This window comes from Triticum aestivum, chromosome 4A, assembly GCF_018294505.1.
Source record: "Triticum aestivum cultivar Chinese Spring chromosome 4A, IWGSC CS RefSeq v2.1, whole genome shotgun sequence".
NCBI lineage: Eukaryota > Viridiplantae > Streptophyta > Magnoliopsida > Poales > Poaceae > Triticum > Triticum aestivum.
The window spans coordinates 362,156,719-362,175,409 of NC_057803.1; the positions used below are offsets into that span (position 1 = coordinate 362,156,719).

Here is an 18,691-nt window from a genome sequence, read left to right on the forward strand (position 1 = left end):
GGGAGTCGAGCGTCGGCGCACGTTTGGAGAAGACCAATTTTTGCCAAGACCAATTTCTTGGTGTGGACTGTGGCGTCGACTTGATGGCGTAGGAGCTCGGCAAATGTGGCTGCCGATTACAGTGTGCAGAAGATGATGTGAGAGGGGTGGGGCAGGGCAACGATGGAAAGGGAGGAGGTCGACGACGGCCGGTCGGGCAGGAGGTGGTCGACGACGGGCAGGCAGAACGAGGCGGCGACAAAAATCCAACCGTCAGATGGTCGACGGGGAAACGAGGCAGTAACGTGGGGAAGCAAGGCATCGGCGGCGGGAGGGGGACGGTGGGGGTGGGTGGGGTGAGCAAGGTGGCGTGGGGCGTGGGACGGAGGAGGGAGGAAGGCGGCCGTCGTCGGCGTGCGGCGTTGCCATTTGGGAAGAACAAAGCGAGGAAGGATAGGGCGGCAAGGAAGGAGCGTGGATTATGTCCGGAGAAAGGTAGGGACTAATTTGAAAAAAAAAATCGCTGCCACATTTTTTTTAGACGGAGGGAGTATTAAATTTTTTTGAGGGTGGACGGAGTATTATAAGTTGCAAGTAGAGATATAGATTGAGGCCGCCAAGGGACGGCCGCGAGGCGAGGCGGCGACGAGAGAGGCGGACTTCGCTCACCAGTCCGAGCTGCTCGCCATGGATCCCATCATGAAGCTCCTCGAGGACGACGAAGAGGTGCCTGGCCCAACACCGAACTCCTCCCACCTTCCTGCCATTTCTATCGAGTTATTTGGGGAAAGGAAGGGTCAATGGCGGTTTCTTGTTGTTGGGGTTGCGCAGGATGAGAGCATGCACTCGGGCGCCGACGTCGAGGCCTTCACGGCGGCGCTGAACCGCGAGGTGGAGGGCAGCGCCAGCAGCAGCAGCAGTGCCGCCGCTGCCTTCTCCTTCCAGCCGCTGGATCACGCCGCTGGTAAGTCCGATTCCCTGTTCTAGAATCGAATTTGGGCCCGCCCCGATTAACCAAGAACCCGGTATCAGAATACGCGGTTCTTGCATTACAATTTTGATGAATAATGGAATCTAGAAACATAATGCGGAATGCAGCTCCTAAGTTGCTATTGCCGGTTTGCAGTTTTAGGTTTAGAGTACCCCAACACGTGGCTTTGGGACAAATGAACCAGTCATCAATGGACCGACTCTCCTCTACGAGGGAATGTTTGGAATCAATAGAAGACGAATTTTGTTGAGCTGAGACTCTTTTTATGGAGGAACCGGCAGGAGCGCTGCCTTATTTTTAGGATCCGGCAGGAGGGCTGCCTTATTTTTAGGAACCGGCATTGAGCTGAGACTAGGGTTTGTACTTGAAGCTTATCTATGCCATCGAGGAAACAAAACTTATGAAGTAAAATTTTGAATTACTGGAGATATGGGTGGTCTGTTATGAAGTCTCCTTGACTGCATGCATATACTAATGAAGAGTTGTTATTCAATTTGACAACTTACCTTGTTACTCCTTCCCTTCACAAATATAAGAGGTTTTAGATATTTTAATATGGACTACATACGAACTGAAATGAGTGAACAAACACACTAACATTGTTCTACATACATCCGATTCACAAAAAAGCTACAACATATTATATTTGTGAACGTAGGGAGTATTGTAGAGAAATGGTTATGTACTAATGTTAGTGCATGAATATACTCTAGCATATTACAAGTCAATTAATTACTATGTTGTCAAATTAGAATGGTGTTCTCCTAAGTAGGTCTGGATTGAGAGAAATGTATTCAGTGAGCATTAGGATACCAACGTACCATTCGATGTTCCTCGATAATTATTCAAATACAATAGGGGCTGCTTTGATTCATAGGATTTTTACAGGATTTTCATAGGATTAGAATTTTTCCTATATGTGTTGTTTGATTTGTAGAATGCAATCCTTAGGAATCATTCCTATATAATTTTCCCAGTCTATTGAGTAGGGAGTTTTGCATGAAGTCTGAGCTCTTGGAGAAGTCCCTATGCTTCCATCAAACACACACTTGTGCCATTTCCTTTGTTTTGCAATTCCATAGGATTCAAATGGGCAGGGCGTAGCGATCCTCCAATTTTCCTATCCTATGAGTCAAAGGAGCACTAGATAGGGGTATGTTGGCCAATAATGTTTACTGAGCTGCATGTGTTTCTTGGACGGACATGAGTTGCAACTTAATTCAGGAATTGCGACGCGGTGGTAGTTTTAATAGTATTTTGTGTCGTCCTTTCGCTGTAATAGAATTTAAACAAGTGTACAACATCTTGGGCCTCCACAATGCGTTACTTCAGCTGTATGTAAACCTATGCCACCCAAGATTTGAAATAGTGTGGAGAGAGGGTGAAGAGAGAGAAGAAAATTGTATCTTGCATGAGACATAACCTTTTTGAGCAAACTAAGAAACTAGGTATGGGTTGATAAGTTTGTGCATAGTTTTATCTGAATAATCCTAGTTGGAGCAAATATAGTTGCATAATTTAAAATTTTCTGGGTGTTTCTTAGATACACCCTACATATGACTGAAGTGGCAGTTCCCTAGCTTTTTGCATCATTTTAATGCCAAAAATGGAGCATTTTCTCCGTATGGAAGGCTAGATACAAAACTTGGATATAATGTAGTATTGTCGATGCCTGCCCATGCACTGGTCTTTTACTAGCAGTGAGATTTTCAAACAAATATTTTTTGAAGTTTAAAATCAGTTAGGAGTTACTCAGTTAATAACAATGCATGGTGGTATTTTTCTTGGAGTATTTATTTTTCATGTTTGCTATGAAGAACTTGAACAAGAGTCAGCATCAACAGTGGTGCTCTAGAAGCACTTCCATTTTAATTTACTGAATTGTCGTCCAATAACTTAGCTGTATTTACAGTTTTACTCTGTCACTGTATTTGAACTGGAGTGAAGAAGCTTACTAATTTGACGCAAAATTGCAGGTACATTACCTCAGAAAAGCAACCCAGTAGTAAACAACAGTCATGGACAGTGGCAAGGTTCAGTAAAGAATGACAGTGGAAACCAGGAGAGCCAACAGCAGGAAGAAAAACATTTATATTGCAAAAAAGAGCAGTCGTCCGGACCTGAAGCAGTTCCCATAGGTGCTGATAACAAACAACTTCACTCTAATACTCAAATTGAATGTTTCCAGCTAAAGGTTAAGCGAGAGCCAGGAAACAATGCTCAACAAAGCACTGTTGGTCAGCAGCAGCCTATGCAACAAATAAAGAGTCAACAACCACCAGGCACAAACCAAACCAATAGTAGTCCAGCTATGGTGGGAAAACCTCCTGTTGTTACATTTCATATGCTAATCCCGATTTTGAGACGCTACCTTGACAAAGACAGGGATATACAAGTTCAGTCCATTTTTGCAAAGTTACGGGTTGGTATTTGTTACTCAGTCATCTTGAATTAGATAAACAACTGGTTCAAGAATTATTGTCATTGCATAACAGATTACCTAATTATTTTTATTACTTTATTGAAGTTTAATTTGTTTCTGATAGAAAAATGAGGTCAGCAAGGAACATTTTTTAAAGGTTATTAGGACTATTGTTGGTGATAAGTTGCTCAAGCAAGCTGCTTCACAATATCAAATGCAGGTAACAAAGCTTTTCCATATTATCGTGGTCCATTTGAAACATAACCTGATTCCACTTCATTTTACTTAAGTTAGGTCAATCTATATATCTTTAAGCAGTCCCTATATTGTTATTCTTACTCTTATAAACATATTCTTTTTCCTTTGATAGTTATTTTCATCTTGTTTGGCTGCAGGCTGCTCAGGCACAACGGAATCAAGTCCCAGGTCAGCAAAATGAGAGTCCAAGACCGCCTCAATTTCGACTGTCCTCATCAGGCCAAATGCAGAATAACATGGGTTATGCAGCTTCAGAAGGCAACTTACAAAAGCCTAATGAAACTGGTAACATGTCAGATAGGAAAGGGTTGCAGATGCTACATAGCCGTCCACCTAATATCCACTCAATCCCACTGCAAGCAACCCAGGATCATGTGCAGCGTCCACAGACATTTTTGCCAGCCTTAGGGGCAAATAATATTCATTCTCGTCAATTTCCACAGTCAGTTGGAGGTCCAATTGCACCACTTAGACCGCAGATGACAGATTCCAGTCAAAGAGGACAATCAGTCCAGAGAGGTGTTGCCAGTGTTCTTGGCAGTGTGGCCACACGGCCAGCATTGCAAAATAATCAACCTTCACAGCAACAACCAAACAAGGAGCAGAAAACTAATTCTTTCACTCCAACAGTACATATGAACAAAGACAATGCTAACCAACCCTCTGAATCTGCACAGAGCTCTTTTGCCGCCTTGAATGCGAAACAAGTCAACCCAGGCCTTCTATCTTCAAAGGTTGGTGGTGTTTTGGAAAATCAATCATCTACGTTGGCCACTCCTAAATCTTTGACAACAACAAGCTCAAGTCAACCTCATCCATCTTATGGAACTCCAGCAGAACTTAACATGCAGGTATGCACCAGTATATTGTTCTTCGGATGTATGTTTATTGTGTACTTGTTGCACTTTAATGTTACAGTGCCAATCATTTTATATATTGCATTGAATTGGGGTATACACCAAGTTATATGGGCCTATACAAGTTATACAACAGGTTTATTCAACTAATACCCCTTCTTTCCTATGTTGATCCTACTTTGAGCCTTTGTGAAGAATTTTGCAACTTGAGGCTCCAATGGGACATATTGAAGATTGATCCTTGCCTGCTGGCAGTGGGAACTTGGGAATGATGCCTCGATACCAATACGCTGGTTATTCATGCTTGAGTGGGTTGTTTGCAATCTGTATATAGCAATAATGCTATCACATAGAATAGATGTGTGTGCATCACATGGAACACCAAAATCAGCCAACAACCAACGAAGCTAGAAAAACTTTATTACAGTAGTAGTACAAGATTGTCAGTATCATGATTGCTGTAGTTTTGTACTATCAGAGCTGGATGTCATGGACCGCAATATGGATTGGAATGTAATATCACGGCAGTACATGGTCCATCTCTTAGAATCAGTAGGCCACGATTCTCAGGATAAACTATAACAGCATGTAAAATTTGGTATTACTTGATACAAATATATGTATTTTATTATAGCAGTAGGCTGCACTATATCCACTTAATTGAATACTGTGAATAAATGCATCTAATCTCATAAATTTGGTTCAAAATTTACAGTTTGTACTATAAACTTAAATATTTGAGTATGCAATTTATATTTTACTACATAAACTATGTTGGCTTGTTGAAGTCAAGATTCGATCCTGTCAAACAAAGTATGATCCTTCATAGTACTGTGATACTAACATAGTTGTTGCACAAAGGCTTTGCGATCATCTCTAGTGCACTAGCTTGCTGTCACCTTAATGCTCATTCTATATCAATATGCCGACTTATATGCCTGACAAATGGAGGGGCTGGGTAGTGCCATTGAATAACTTAAATGGTCTCAACCACTTCGTAATAAGTGAATACATGATGAAGTTACCTTATGAGTCCGAGCGCGTGATTGGTCGTCACATATAAACAATATTGAGTCACAAGCCAAAAGCCAAAGCAAAAAGCCCATAAATAGCTGTTTTTTTGGCTTTATAAGCGGAAATGCCAAAGCCAAAAGTAAGCCCAACCAAACACCACCAAAATATTGCTCGGGATGACTTTTGGCAAGAATGAGTTCATTGTTTCACCAAAGGTGTTTGGATGCACCTGCTTTGTTAGAGAGCAGAGACCTTCAGTCGGAAAATTGGACCCACGTGCTGTGAAGTGTATCTTTATTGGATACTCATCTTGAAGAAACTTGCTGAATTCTAAATGAAACAACCTTATTTTGAAGTGACATGCAATATCTAGTTCAACCAATTATTGAAGAGTCCCAGTGAATGGCGAACATTTGTGAGCATGGATGTGACATTTAGGGTGCCTGAGCCGTTCTGTGGAGAGAAGGCAGATCTCAGCTTGTTGTTTGACTTACACTCTCCCAGCACGGGTGATGCTAAGTCGAGTGGTGGAGAATTAACCATTGGGACTAAGGAAGATGAACCATTGAGAGTTGTGGTTAGTTCAATTTCATGCTCTATGAGTGAAGTGAGATGGAGAAAGCCCAAAGATGTAAATTTGATGGTATACACGAGGAGATAACCTATGAGTGAGAAGAGATGGAGAAAGCCTAACGAGGAAGAAAATTTAAGAGTGCATACATGGAGACAATTGCAACATGAACAACATGCTCCAGCAGTTGGCGAAGTCCTATTGCAAGGGCAGCAGTTTCAACAATAACGAACTTCAGTGCCTATTGAAGCTTGACTCATCTGGGAGTGAGCCATGTGTCGGTAGATGATTGAACTAATTTTCCTATAGCCTTGAGGAAAAAACCATGAGCTAGGCCAGGAAGCCTCCAGAAAGGTACGTGTCAGGCTCCAACCCTATCTGAACTGAAGAACTGAACATTTCCACTGTTCCGCGTCTATTGCCGTTGCCGGATCCGTCCTGTTAGAGTATGTAATGGGCCTAATGGGCCTGGGCTGGCGGTATAGCCCGTTAGTCTTAGAGTTAATTAGAGATAAGGGTCGCTTGCTTGGGAGTCAAGTAAACCTCTATATATAAGGGGAGGAGATGTATCAATCTAATCAAGTAAGAATTAAGAAGGAAATCCCTTCCATCTTGCCCGACCGTGGGCAAAAGGCCCCCGGCCGGTCCTCTCGCGCCCTCCTTCTAGCAGGACCATAACAATTTGGTATCAGCTAGCTTCGGTTTGATCATTTCTTCACCGCCGCCCAACCCGTCTCTTCCGCTGCCGGGATCCTCCATCGCGCCCGCCCCCGCCGTCCTCACCCCAGAGGAGGTGTCCGGGGCGCTGCGGGACCTAACCCAGGCGGTCCAGGAGATCCGCTTGTTCTTGGCCAGGTCCTATGGGCCGCACCCGGCTGCGCCGCCCATCGCCGCCACCGCGCCGCTGTGGCTGCCGTGGCAGCCGCTGCATCAGGCGGCCTCCGCCGCGCTCGCCGGGCTGCTGCAGCTGCCGCAGCCGCAGCCGCTGCAGCTGCCATCCACCGCCCCACCCTGGTTGCAGTGGCAGCCGCCGCTCCTGGCGGCCTCCGCCGCGCCCGATGCTCCGCCGCAGCAGCCGCTGCCGCTGCCCTAGGGCGTCCCCGCCGCGCTCGCCGGGCCGCTGCAGCTGCCATCCACCGCCACGCCCTGGCTACAGTGGCAGCCGCCGTTCTTGGCGGCCTTCGTCGCGCTCGGCTCCGCTGCAGCAGCCATCGCCGGTCAGCTCCGGCCCTGCATCGACCGCGCCGGCGGGAGTCTCGATCCACCAGATCAAGTTTCCGTCGTCGCCATTACCGCTTCCCCAGGGCGTCCTCATCCAGCAGATCAAGTTCCCGCCGTCGCTGTCACCGCTTCCGGCTTGGGTCACTACCCGCCACGCTTCCGGCTTGGGCATGCTGTTTTTCCCGCGGATAGCGACCTCAAAGTCTGCGACATCGGCGGTTGGGGGGGCGCACCCCTCCTCGTCATTCTCCATCGCAAGCCCTCCACTCTTCTCTGTGCAGTGCAGACCAACAGCCGTCTGGTGGGAAGAAGGCAGGGTGTCACCGACAGGGGCACATCGCATAGCACCACTGCATTCCGCCGGCCGCCGCGAGGGCGCCTTTGCTGGTCGCTCTTGCGACCACTTCCAGGTGGCCATACACATGCATTCCTTTTGTTCAGATGGTGTCCATGTGATCCAGGTGGCTGTACACGTGCATGTCCGACGTGCGGATGGTGTCCACTTTATGTTCAGGGGTCGAAAATAAAGCGTCCTAGTCCATTTTAGGTTGAGAGTAATAAAACAAGCCGAGATGTAAAAGGCTTGTTTTTAGGTGTTAGGTTTGTGTTGCGTCGAGTCATGGTTAAGTTGGTTAGGTTGCAGCTCGAGGACAAGCTGCATGTTCAGGTGGGGTGTAGTGTTAGAGTACATAATGGGCCTAATGGGCTTGGGCTGGCGGTATAGCCCGTTGGTCTTAGGGTTAATTAGAGATAAGGGTCGCTTGCTTGGGAGTCCAGTAAACCTCTCTATATAAGGGGAGGAGATGTATCAATCTAATCAAGCAAGAATTAAGAAGGAAATCCCTTCCATCTTGCTCGGCCGTGGGCAAAAGGCCCCCGGCCGGCCCTCTCGCGCCCTCCTTCTAGCAGGACCATAACACGTCCTCTACCATCCGATGAAGATCCAGCGGCTCTTGTTCGACGTACCATTTCAGAACGACCAGATCCTTTGAGCCACTGATCTTCCATCCGATGGCTCGTGCTTGAGAAGATGTGCTGTTTACTTTCCGACAAAGCTCTCCTTTGCTTTATTTGCTTTACTCGCTATTTAGACTCCATTTGGGATCGGTATTTGGACTCCATTTGGGATCTTCCAGCTACTTTCACTCGCTATTTAGACTCCATTTGGGATCGGTGAGATCCATATCTTGTGTAAGGGGTTGTCCCCAAGGCCGCTGTATTTCGGCTGGCTGTAAACCCTAGCTACTGTTCTTCTAGATTGAGCAATACAACCTCTTGAAGCGAGTTACTTCTATGTGATTTGTGTTGTTATTCTGAATTTCCTTGACAGATCCATAGTCTAGTCCTGTCAATTGGTATCAGTAGCCAGCGCTCCTTGGCAGCGTTGAACTTGTGCTTGGCGAAGTTGGTGTGCCGTAAAATCCTTCCCGGAGCATGGGTTCCGACGGCAGTGAACTCCCGAAGGCGATTCGGTGGCGGTGAACATATGACTCATTGTCGCCTGGGTATAGAGCCTTCATTGCTTAATTACAATCTGTGGCAATCCCAAGGGATTGCAAAGCATCCTTGAGAAGAAGACATGGGATATTTTCTCTCTTCCAGCAGGAAAAAAATCTAGTTACATGCAAATGGCTGTATACCGTGAAGCAAACCCATGAAGGGAAACTAGAACAGTACAAGGCTTGACTGGTGGCAATGGGTTACAGTCAAACCTATGGGATCGACTATGATGAGACCTTTGCACCCGTTGCAAAGATGAGTACAATAAGAACTCTTATTTCTTGTGCTGCTAACTTTGGTTGGCCATTGCATCAATTGGATGTCAAGAATGCATTCTTGCATGGAGATCTTTAAGAAGAGATTCATATGGAGATTCCACCTGGCTTTAGTAGCCCGAACATTAGGGAAAGGTGTGCGAATAGGTCTTTGTATGGTCTCAAGCAGTCACCAAGTTTGTGGTTACAAACAATGTAATGGAGATCATACAATGTTTTATAGGCATTTCAAGAGTTATATTACCATCCTTGCAGTTTATGTGGATGCTATTGCTACCACATGAGATGATAGTGTGGAGACAAGTCAACTGAAGGTGCTGTTGAGCAAAGAATTTAAGGTTAAGGATTTGGGTCAACTCAAGTATTTTTTGGGTATTCAGATTGCGAGATCTCCTAAGGAATAGTTCTCGCAATGAAATATGTATTGGATCTTCTCAGTGAGACTGGTATGCTTGAGCATCGAGCTGCTTCAACCCTATTGAGTAAAACCACCAGCTGTGTGCTCACTCAGGAGATCCGGTTGATAGAGGGAGCTACCGGCGGCTTGTTGGTCGACTCATCTATTTGTTCCACACGATACCTGACATATCTTATGTTGTGTGTGGTGAGATGCTACATGCATGACCGAAGAAGTGGGCATTTAGAGGCAACACATAGAATTTTGTGCTATCTAGAAGGGAGTCCTGGAAGAGGTCTATGGTTCAAGCAATGGACATTTGAATGTAGAGGGATATTGTGATGCTGATTGGGCTAATTGCCTTGATAGAAAATCCAACTTCTGGATATTGTGTAATAGCAAACAGTATGGTGAAAACTGTTAGGAAAGCAACTTGTCTCTATTCCAAGGCCCAAGGGGCATATGCATACACACACACACATTAGCAATGTGCCCGTGGATCCAAAGTAGAATAGTACTTGTTCACAAACTTGGAAGAAAATACTCTTGTTCTGATATACATATACCACTAAGAATATATTACATTTCACTCAAAATATATTTCTCCGGCTGTTTTGATAAGGTGAGGGAGGGATGTGGTTGCTTTCAAGATAATACGGGGTTTTCTGCAAATTGGAGCAGAGAAGTGGGCTATTGTTGCAAAAATGCCACAACTTACCTCACAGCCGTTAGATGCAGATCTAATGGTCAGAAATGACGGATGGCAGACACACCATCATCACCAACTAAGTCTTTTATTAGTATATTAGTATATACACACACACACACACACACACACACACACACACACACACACACACAAGACTTGAGGTGCAAGGAAAGTAAACAGTCTAATAAGGACTCCTAGACCAATACTAATTCTTCCTAACACCCCCCTCAAATGCAAAGCGTATGCAATAGCATTGCATTTGAAGAAGTGTAAAAAAATGATAATCCAAATCCGGATCTTGCGAGTGTCGTCGTAGCATGAAGAGTCTTCAAAACCTGTCGAGTCGCCAAAGGGGATAACAAAGAGATGGCACATCAGAGGAAGACACCGCATCAATAGAAGATACAAGAGAAGTATCAAGAGAAGATGGGTTGTCAAAAGAAGATGGCGCATCAAGAGAATGAAGCATTGCTTAAAGAATCATGGCCCATGAAAACCGATGTCGAAAGAAGCTCGGCAGCAAGAGAATGGGCTTAGAACCAACAATGCTAAGAAAGGCCATGAAAATTCTATTGAGAGGACAATGACCAGAAAAAGGTTGACGGACAAAGATATGTTGGGCTCGCATGGCATAAGAAACACACAATATCAACAGATTTGGTGGACGCAGCGGAAGAAAAGAAAACTAGCGAAAGAGCACGCGACACCTAAAGAAAAGTGCATGAAGCGTAAGACAGCAGCTAGCAGGCAGGAGCGAACGCAGTAGCAAAGCAGTAGCTAGCACAGCAGCCTGCACGCAGTAGCGCGCACACGGACGGGCAGGAACAGAGCAGCGGCGTTGACCCAGATGCGATCCAGCTAGCACGGAGCATGCATACTAGAAACATGAGCAGCCACGAGCCGATTGGAGAAGCACATGCGGGCGGCAGGAGGCACCCCAAACCTCCAGCTGCATGCAGGGAGCAACACGCATGCTGCTAAAGCTGTACGGGCAGGCTTGCACATGGAGCAGAACCCTCTTGGAGAGGCAGACTTGGAGATCAGCCCGTGGGAGCACGGGCGAGCTCTGGAAACCTGCACGGGATTCAGCAGTGTGACGTTGACCGGGGCGGCGTCAATCTTCAGGGCGATGGTATCTAGCGCGACGGCGTTGACCGAGTCGGCCTGATCTCTGGAGGGTGCCGAAGCAGCCCGATCTTGACGCAGCGTTTGACCGGGGCGGCCCAATCTCCCGATCTGGATAGGGCGCGTGAAGGGGGAGGGAAGGCAGCGCGAGCCGGCCAGAGGAAGACGGCGACATCGTGGGGGATGCAACGTCCGGCCGAGAGGAGATTGGTGGCGGCGCAAAATTGGATCAACATGAGTTGCCCGTGCTAAAAAAGTAACCTATAGCTCTAATACCATGTTAGGAATCAATTTATCTCTATTCCAAGGCCCAAGGGGCATATATTACACAAGACTTGAGGTGCAAGGAAAGTAGACATAGTCTAATAAGGACTCCTAGACCAATACTAATTCTTCCTAACAAAAACCCCACTGCAATTTTTATATTATGTTTTTATTGGAGGGAACCTTGTGGCATGGAGGAGCAAGAAGCAATCTGTTGTGTCTAGATCGATAGCCGAAGCAGAGTACTTGGCCATGTCAATCGGCTATCAACATAGCCAACAACCCAGTCCAACATGATAGAACGAAGCATGTGGAGATTGGTGCTTCATCATTACTAAAGAGAAGTTAGATGAGGGTATAATAGAATTAAATCATGTAAGTTCAGGGAAGCAAGTAGAAGATTGTCTAATCGAAGGGTTTAGGAGTTAAGGAATGTAATTTATCCTGTAACAAGATGGGAATGATAGATATCTATCTCCCATCTTCAAAGGCCCAATAGCCCACCCTTGTGTACATCTATTTGTACCTGTAGGCTGCATCTAGCAAGTGAGTGAGTATTCCAGAAATTTCCCCTCAAGACAACAAATAGAAAGGACTTCTTTTTTCTCATTATGTCATGAGCAAAGAGAGACAGGCCATACTAGTTATCAGGTCAATTGCCCCCCTCCCACACACCATTTTTGCAATGAAGTCCAGATTTAGTACTTGTTGTGCCCTTGAGTGTATATGTCATAGCCATAAAAGAAATCGGTTGCTCATTTGTTACCTGTGTGTTTGTTGACCTCCATTTGTGCCAAAATTCATTTAAGTCGTGTAAGAGCTTGGGCAAACCTTTTCCACTTAAATATTCTTAGCCTACCAGGGTTTGGCCGGTCTATAGACCTTGATGATGCACCTTGCAGACAATAAGAGTTATAGGCCTCTAGCTATGATATTCATCTTCAATCCAGAACCTAAGAAATGTAGTGTATAACTGGAGTGAACCATACCACACATCGTCTTTTGTGCTTTTGCAGTGTAGCACAAACAAGTTAGTGCTTTTCTTAATGGTGAGTTGTGTGAGGAGGTCTATGTTAGGAATATGCAACTTGCATTCCCTAAGGGCCAATGGCCAATATACATATACATGTACATGTGGTAAAATATGCAGGAAAACCTCCAATACAACGGGGTAAATATACAGGCTAGAATATAACTCTAACACCCCCCTCAAACTCCCGGTGGATAAACAACACTGAGTTTGGAGAGATAGAAGCCATGCCGCGCTCTAGTCTGAGCCTTCGTAAAGAAATCTGCCAACTGTAACTCGGAAGGCACATAGAAGAGCAACAACCTGATCCTGCATGCCAGCGCGCACATAGAAAGCATCAACACCAATATGCTTGGTGAGCTCATGCTTCATACGGTCACGTGCAATGCACATGTACTGTCAGACAATAGTAGAGTAGGTGTAATGGCAGAAACACCAAAGTCCTGAAGTAACCACCGTAACCAAGTCACCTCCGTCGTCAAAAGAGCCATAGCCCACAACTCAGCCTTTGCACTTGAACGAGAAACTGTAGTTTGTTTCTTCGTCTTCCAGGCAATGAGAGAACCATCAAGAAAAACACAATAAGCAGGAAGTGAATGGCGATTTGAGGGATCACTAGCCCACGTAGCATCCAAATATGCTTGAAGTTGTAAGGAACTGGAGCGAGGAAAGAATAGACGGTGAGAGATCAAGCCCCGAAGATATTGGAGAATACGAAGGAGGTGACTATAGTGAACCAAAGTGGGAACAGAGACAAACTGACTCGGAATATGGACCAGATAAGAAATATCCGGACGAGTGACAACTAGATAGACAAGACTCCCAACAAGATGATGATAACGCGTCGGATCATACAAGGGGTCACCAACGGTATCACTTAGGTGAACATTGAGCTCCATGGGAGTCTCAACAATGCGCTCATCAGTAAGAGTAGCACGAGTAAGAAGATCTTGGATATACTTTTCCTTGGAAATAAAAAAGCCATCAGAGGTAGAAGAGACCTTGATCCCAAGAAAGTAGCAAAGAGGGCCAAGATCAGACATAAGAAACTGCTAACTAAGACGGGCCTTCACAAAGGCATTATACTCGTCGCCAGTGATGATCATGTCATTGACATAGAGAAGAGTCCGACCACAAGCTGAAAGGTGGACAAACAACGCCGGACATGATCACTCGCTGAAAAACCAGCGGCAGTCACCATAGAGGCAAAACGCTCAAACCAGGCGCGAGGGGCTTGCTTAAGGCCATAGAGAGAGCGACGAAGACGACAGACCATGCCACCAGGAACAGTATACCCAGGTGGTGGCTGCATGTATACCTCCTCATGCGGCTCACCATTAAGAAAGGCATTCTTAACATCAAGCTGAGATACAAACCAGTGGTGAACAGAGGCCACAACAAGTGTACGAACAGTGGTCTGCGAGAATCATCACAGGAGGCAGGCATGCGTTGGCCGGCTTGTCATGAATGGATGCAGGAGGCCAAAGCGGGGCGGGTGGCTTCGTCTAGGCAGCTGGCGAGGGCCACCGTTGTTGCGGGCAGGCTTGGTCAGGCAGCAGATGGAGGCTCGATCTGGAGGTGAACCGGCCGGAAGTAGGAGATCGAAGGCAGCGCGGCTCCAGCAGCAACGCGGGCACCCAATCTGGATGGGAGGTTGCTGAATCAAGTCGAAGCAGGATCCAAGGGCCGACGGCAGGAAATCAGAGGCAGGGCAGCTCCAGCAGCAACGCGGGCACCCAATCTGGATGGGAGGTTGCTGAATCAAGTCGGAGCAGGATCCAAGGGCCGACAGCAGGAAATCAGAGGCAGGGTGGCTCGATGGTGGGTCTACTTCCGGAAGCGGAGAGCAGAAGCTGGCGGCTGAGTTGATCCGCACGAGGGCTGTGTTGACTAGGGCAGCTGCAACCTTTAGATCGACGGGATCCGACGGAAATAGAGATCGAGGGGAATCAACAACTGGTCGAGAGGATGATGGTGGCGCGAGAGATTGGATCGAGAGCACGACTTGCGTCTGCGAAAAAATACCCGAAGGTTCTAATACCATGTTAGGAATATGCAACTTGTATTTCTTGGGGGCCAATGGCCAATATATATATAGACACACACATGTACAGGTGGTAAAATATGCAGGAAAACACCTCATACAGGTGGTAAATATACATGGTAGAATATAGCTAACAATCTACATGCAGACACCACTTGGGTATTCTGTTCCTGATGGCATGGTATGCTGTCTTCGTCACGCTCTATATGGCAAAGCCTCTTGTGCTTGGTTTGGGTGCCTCTCCTAAGTGGTCACTATTGCTGTTTTTTTGGTAAAGTGATCATGATCCCGTGTTCTTGGCCCACCTTCAGTCACGCGGTCAAACACTTCTATGTGTAGATAACATAATCATCACTGGAGATGATTCTGAGTACATTTTCTTTGTGAAGGCTCGTCTTAGTGAGCAGTTTCTTATGTCTGATGTTGGTCATCTTCGCTACTTCCTTGGGATTGAGATTTCTTTTATCTGAGATGGGTTCTTTCTATCGCAAGAGAAGTACATTCAGGATCTTCTTGCTCGTGCTGCTCTTACTGATGAGCATACCGTTGAGTTGAGACTCTGATCAAGCTCACTGTCCACCTCCGAGCTTCTGATGGTGATGTGAGTCTTTGCCTGATCCAGTGCGCTATCGTCATCTTGTTGGGTTTGTCTATCCAGCTATCACTCATTTGGATATCCCTTATATCCTGCGTTGGTTCGTCTCTGCTCCCACCTCCGTTCACTATAGTCATCCACTTTAGGTTCTAGATATCTTCATGGGACCATATTTGCTGTACTTCCACGCTCAAGTTCGTTACAGCTTCATGCCTGTTCGGATGCTACTTCGGCTAGTGATCCTGCGGATCGCCAGTCACTTTGTGCTTACTATGTTCTTCTTGGTTCTCTCATTGCCTAGAAGACAAAGAAACCAACTGCAGTTTCCTGTTCGTGTGCAGAGGTTGAGTTGCGAGGTATGGCCCTTTTGACATCAAAGGTGACTTGGCTACGATGGTTGCTCGTGGATTTTTTTGTTTCTGTCACTACGCCAACAACTTTTTATGTCCGATAGTACAAGTGCTATTAATATCCTGTGACCATATGAAGCATGAGCTCACCAAGCATATTGGTGTTGATGCTTCTTTCATGTGGTTATGTGTGGAGGATCAGGTGATTGCTCTATAGTATATGTGCCTTCCGATCTACAGCTAACAGTTTTTTCTTTCAGGTCGAGATTAGAACACAGCATCGTTTTTACATCTCCAAATCTCCAAACTCAGTGTTATAGATCCACCATGAGTTTGAGCGGTGAAGGGGGGGGGGGTTAATATTCCCGTTATATCTGGGGTTTTCTGCATATTTCACCACGCCTGTATGTGCATATATATACTGGCCTATGGCCTCATGGGAATACCAAGTTGCATATTCCTAACAAATAACACCCTGATATCCCCGTTATATACGGGGTTTTCTGCATATTTTAGCACGCCTGTATGTGCATATATGTACTGGCCTATGGCCTCATGGGAATACCGAGTTGCATATTCCTAACAGATAACACCCTGTGAGATCCGGTTGCAGAAGTGTAATTTTCCTTTATTTGCGTGCACACAAAATGAACACATTGCTGTCTGTTTTCTGTTTATTTCTTAGCAATTTGACTAATTCTTTCTCTTTGCTGAAATGGTACGATTATTGCTGCTTGATTAGATTCAACCTAGTACTCAAGCACCTCCTTCTGGAGCAGCTTCCAAAACACCTCAAAAGAAGCCATCTGCTGGGCAGAAGAAACCTTTGGAAGCAATTGGCTCATCTCCTCCACCATCTGGGTAATTGTTTTTTCAATTCCCATTATTACTCAATTTAATGTACTCGCTCTTGGTTCCTGAGGCCTTTTTATATTGTGCCAGCAAAAAGCAGAAGGGATCTGGAGGCTTCCATGATCAAAGCATTGACCAGCTGAATGATGTTACTGCAGTTAGTGGTGTTAATCTGAGGGTATACATACTAACATTCTTTAATGTGCTTTTGTTCTTTTGTGTTGCTTTGTGCATACCTTCTAGTACCCATTATCAAATGAATTTTAATGCTGTAACTGTTACTTTTGCCAGGAAGAGGAGGAGCAACTTTTCTCTGCTCCTAAGGAAGAGAGTCGAGTTTCAGAAGCTGCTCGTAAAGTTGTACAACTAGAAGAAGAAAGGCTCATTCTACAGAAGGGGCCTCTGACAAAGAAATTAGCAGAGATCAGTTAATACCTTTATCATTCAAGTGTTGTTAAATTGATAGAGGAACTCCGTGTTCTATTCTCTAATGTTATTGTTTTCGCAGTGAGAAAATATAATCTGAAGAGCATAGGATGTGACGTAGAGCGTTGTCTATCGATGGTGAGAGATTATATAGCAAGGCCCTTCCCAGATTTTGCTTATGCCTAATCTAACTTAAGCTTTCTCCAGTGCGTTGAGGAGCGGTTACGAGGATTCATAAGCAATACAATAAGGCTTTCAAAACAGGTTCAATTTGCTGGTCTGTGGTCTCATTGACATTCATACGGAAAATGTAATCTGTGTATTTATTTATTTATTTATTTTTGAAGAGGGTTGATGTTGAAAAATCAAGACATCATTATTATCCTTTATCTTCGGATGTTCGGAGTCATATACTGAGGGTGAACCGGGAAGCTAGAGAACAGTGGGACAGGAAGCTGGCGGCAGATGCCAACAGAATCAGGAAACAGAGTGATGTTAGTTCTGCAAGATGTTTCTGCTTGCATTTAATTTTATATTTACGTATACATTCATAGAAGTATGCTTTTGTATGAAGGATTTTTTATGAAGTGGATTTTAGTATTTTCTGCATGGAATTTATTTGTGATCTTTAACAATTGTCTTACATGCTTATTAACACATTAATTGCCAATATCATATATGTTATATCTTGTTTATAGCACATACTTTAGATGTTGGTAATGTTGAATGTTTGCGAAGCTCGATAGAAAATCAAATTTGGAACTAATATGGACTATCTGAAGAAAGGCACGTGTTAGGTTTGAGAGTGCATGTGTGACTGGTTCACCAATTCAATCTCAGTTATTATTAGTTTTTTATTAGATAGGAACATCAGTGAGTTAGATGTCTGAAGCAGCACAAAGGTTGTGGAGGAGCAACTCCACCTTGCTGCTACAAAGTGTACAGCACAAGTGTTGAAGGAACAACTTCAACGTGATGCGCTAGATATCTCTCTAGAAGCGAATGTAGGCCGATATGGCAGCAAGAGTTCAATCCAGAACTCCTAGAGCACAAGATCTACTCCAAGATCTTAGATAAGAACAAAAAGTTCTATTATAGGTAGTGGGTACATAGTCTCCGTTCAAGGTAGAGGTGAGGACCTCTATTTATAGGGCTTTGGGAAGCCTTCACATACTTCTACTTATAGCTCGAATACTCTAGAAACATTATTTAAGTTTCACCATTCTACTCATAGCTACTCGCAACTAGAAGGCTCTAGAAAACAGTAGGTAGGATAGAAAAGAAAAGAAATACTACACTAGAGTGGAAGTATCTAGAAGTACCCAAACAGATTTGGCATATGTTTTTCTCTCTTCTTCCTTTTCTCTCATCTATTGTTCCTCATCATTCTCCCCTGGTTGTTTGGAACTCGCCCTCGAGTTATCGTCATAGAGCGCTTCTTCTGGATGGTAGATAGTCAAGTCCGCAACATTGAAAGTGTTGGATATGCCTGTGTCGCTTGGAAGATCTATCACATAAGCATTATTATTTATCTTCCTCATGATAGAGAAGGGCCCATACCTTCGCTGCCTAAGCTTCCCCTTAACACCTATAGGCAGACTCTTTTTGGAGGTAGACCATCACCTTATCACCAACTTGGAATGATTTTGGCCTCCTTTTGCAATCAGCAAGTTGTTTATATTTCTGATTTTGTGCTTCCAAAGCACCACGAATCTCTTCAAATAACTTTGGAACTTTAGTGTAGACAATGGAAAAAGGACTCCTTCCTGTGGATCTATGCTTTGAGTTATTGTAGGAGAACTCTGCAAGAG

The 18,691-nt window shown here is 45.0% G+C and overlaps 1 protein-coding gene across 1 annotated transcript in view; it reads left to right on the plus strand.

Moving 5' to 3' along the window:
- The first annotated feature begins 536 nt into the window (after nucleotides 1-536).
- The window catches only part of LOC123086110 (transcription initiation factor TFIID subunit 4b), a 41,505-nt gene continuing 23,350 nt past the window's right edge, over nucleotides 537-18,691 (plus strand). Inside the window, exons 1-11 of the mRNA XM_044507825.1 lie at nucleotides 537-705; nucleotides 811-943; nucleotides 2,947-3,392; nucleotides 3,517-3,612; nucleotides 3,788-4,501; nucleotides 16,345-16,463; nucleotides 16,545-16,632; nucleotides 16,746-16,881; nucleotides 16,963-17,018; nucleotides 17,088-17,144; nucleotides 17,228-17,374. Coding sequence (XP_044363760.1) covers nucleotides 667-705; nucleotides 811-943; nucleotides 2,947-3,392; nucleotides 3,517-3,612; nucleotides 3,788-4,501; nucleotides 16,345-16,463; nucleotides 16,545-16,632; nucleotides 16,746-16,881; nucleotides 16,963-17,018; nucleotides 17,088-17,144; nucleotides 17,228-17,374 — 2,031 coding nt within the window. The 5' untranslated portion in view covers nucleotides 537-666. The remainder of the gene's footprint in view (nucleotides 706-810; nucleotides 944-2,946; nucleotides 3,393-3,516; nucleotides 3,613-3,787; nucleotides 4,502-16,344; nucleotides 16,464-16,544; nucleotides 16,633-16,745; nucleotides 16,882-16,962; nucleotides 17,019-17,087; nucleotides 17,145-17,227; nucleotides 17,375-18,691) is intronic.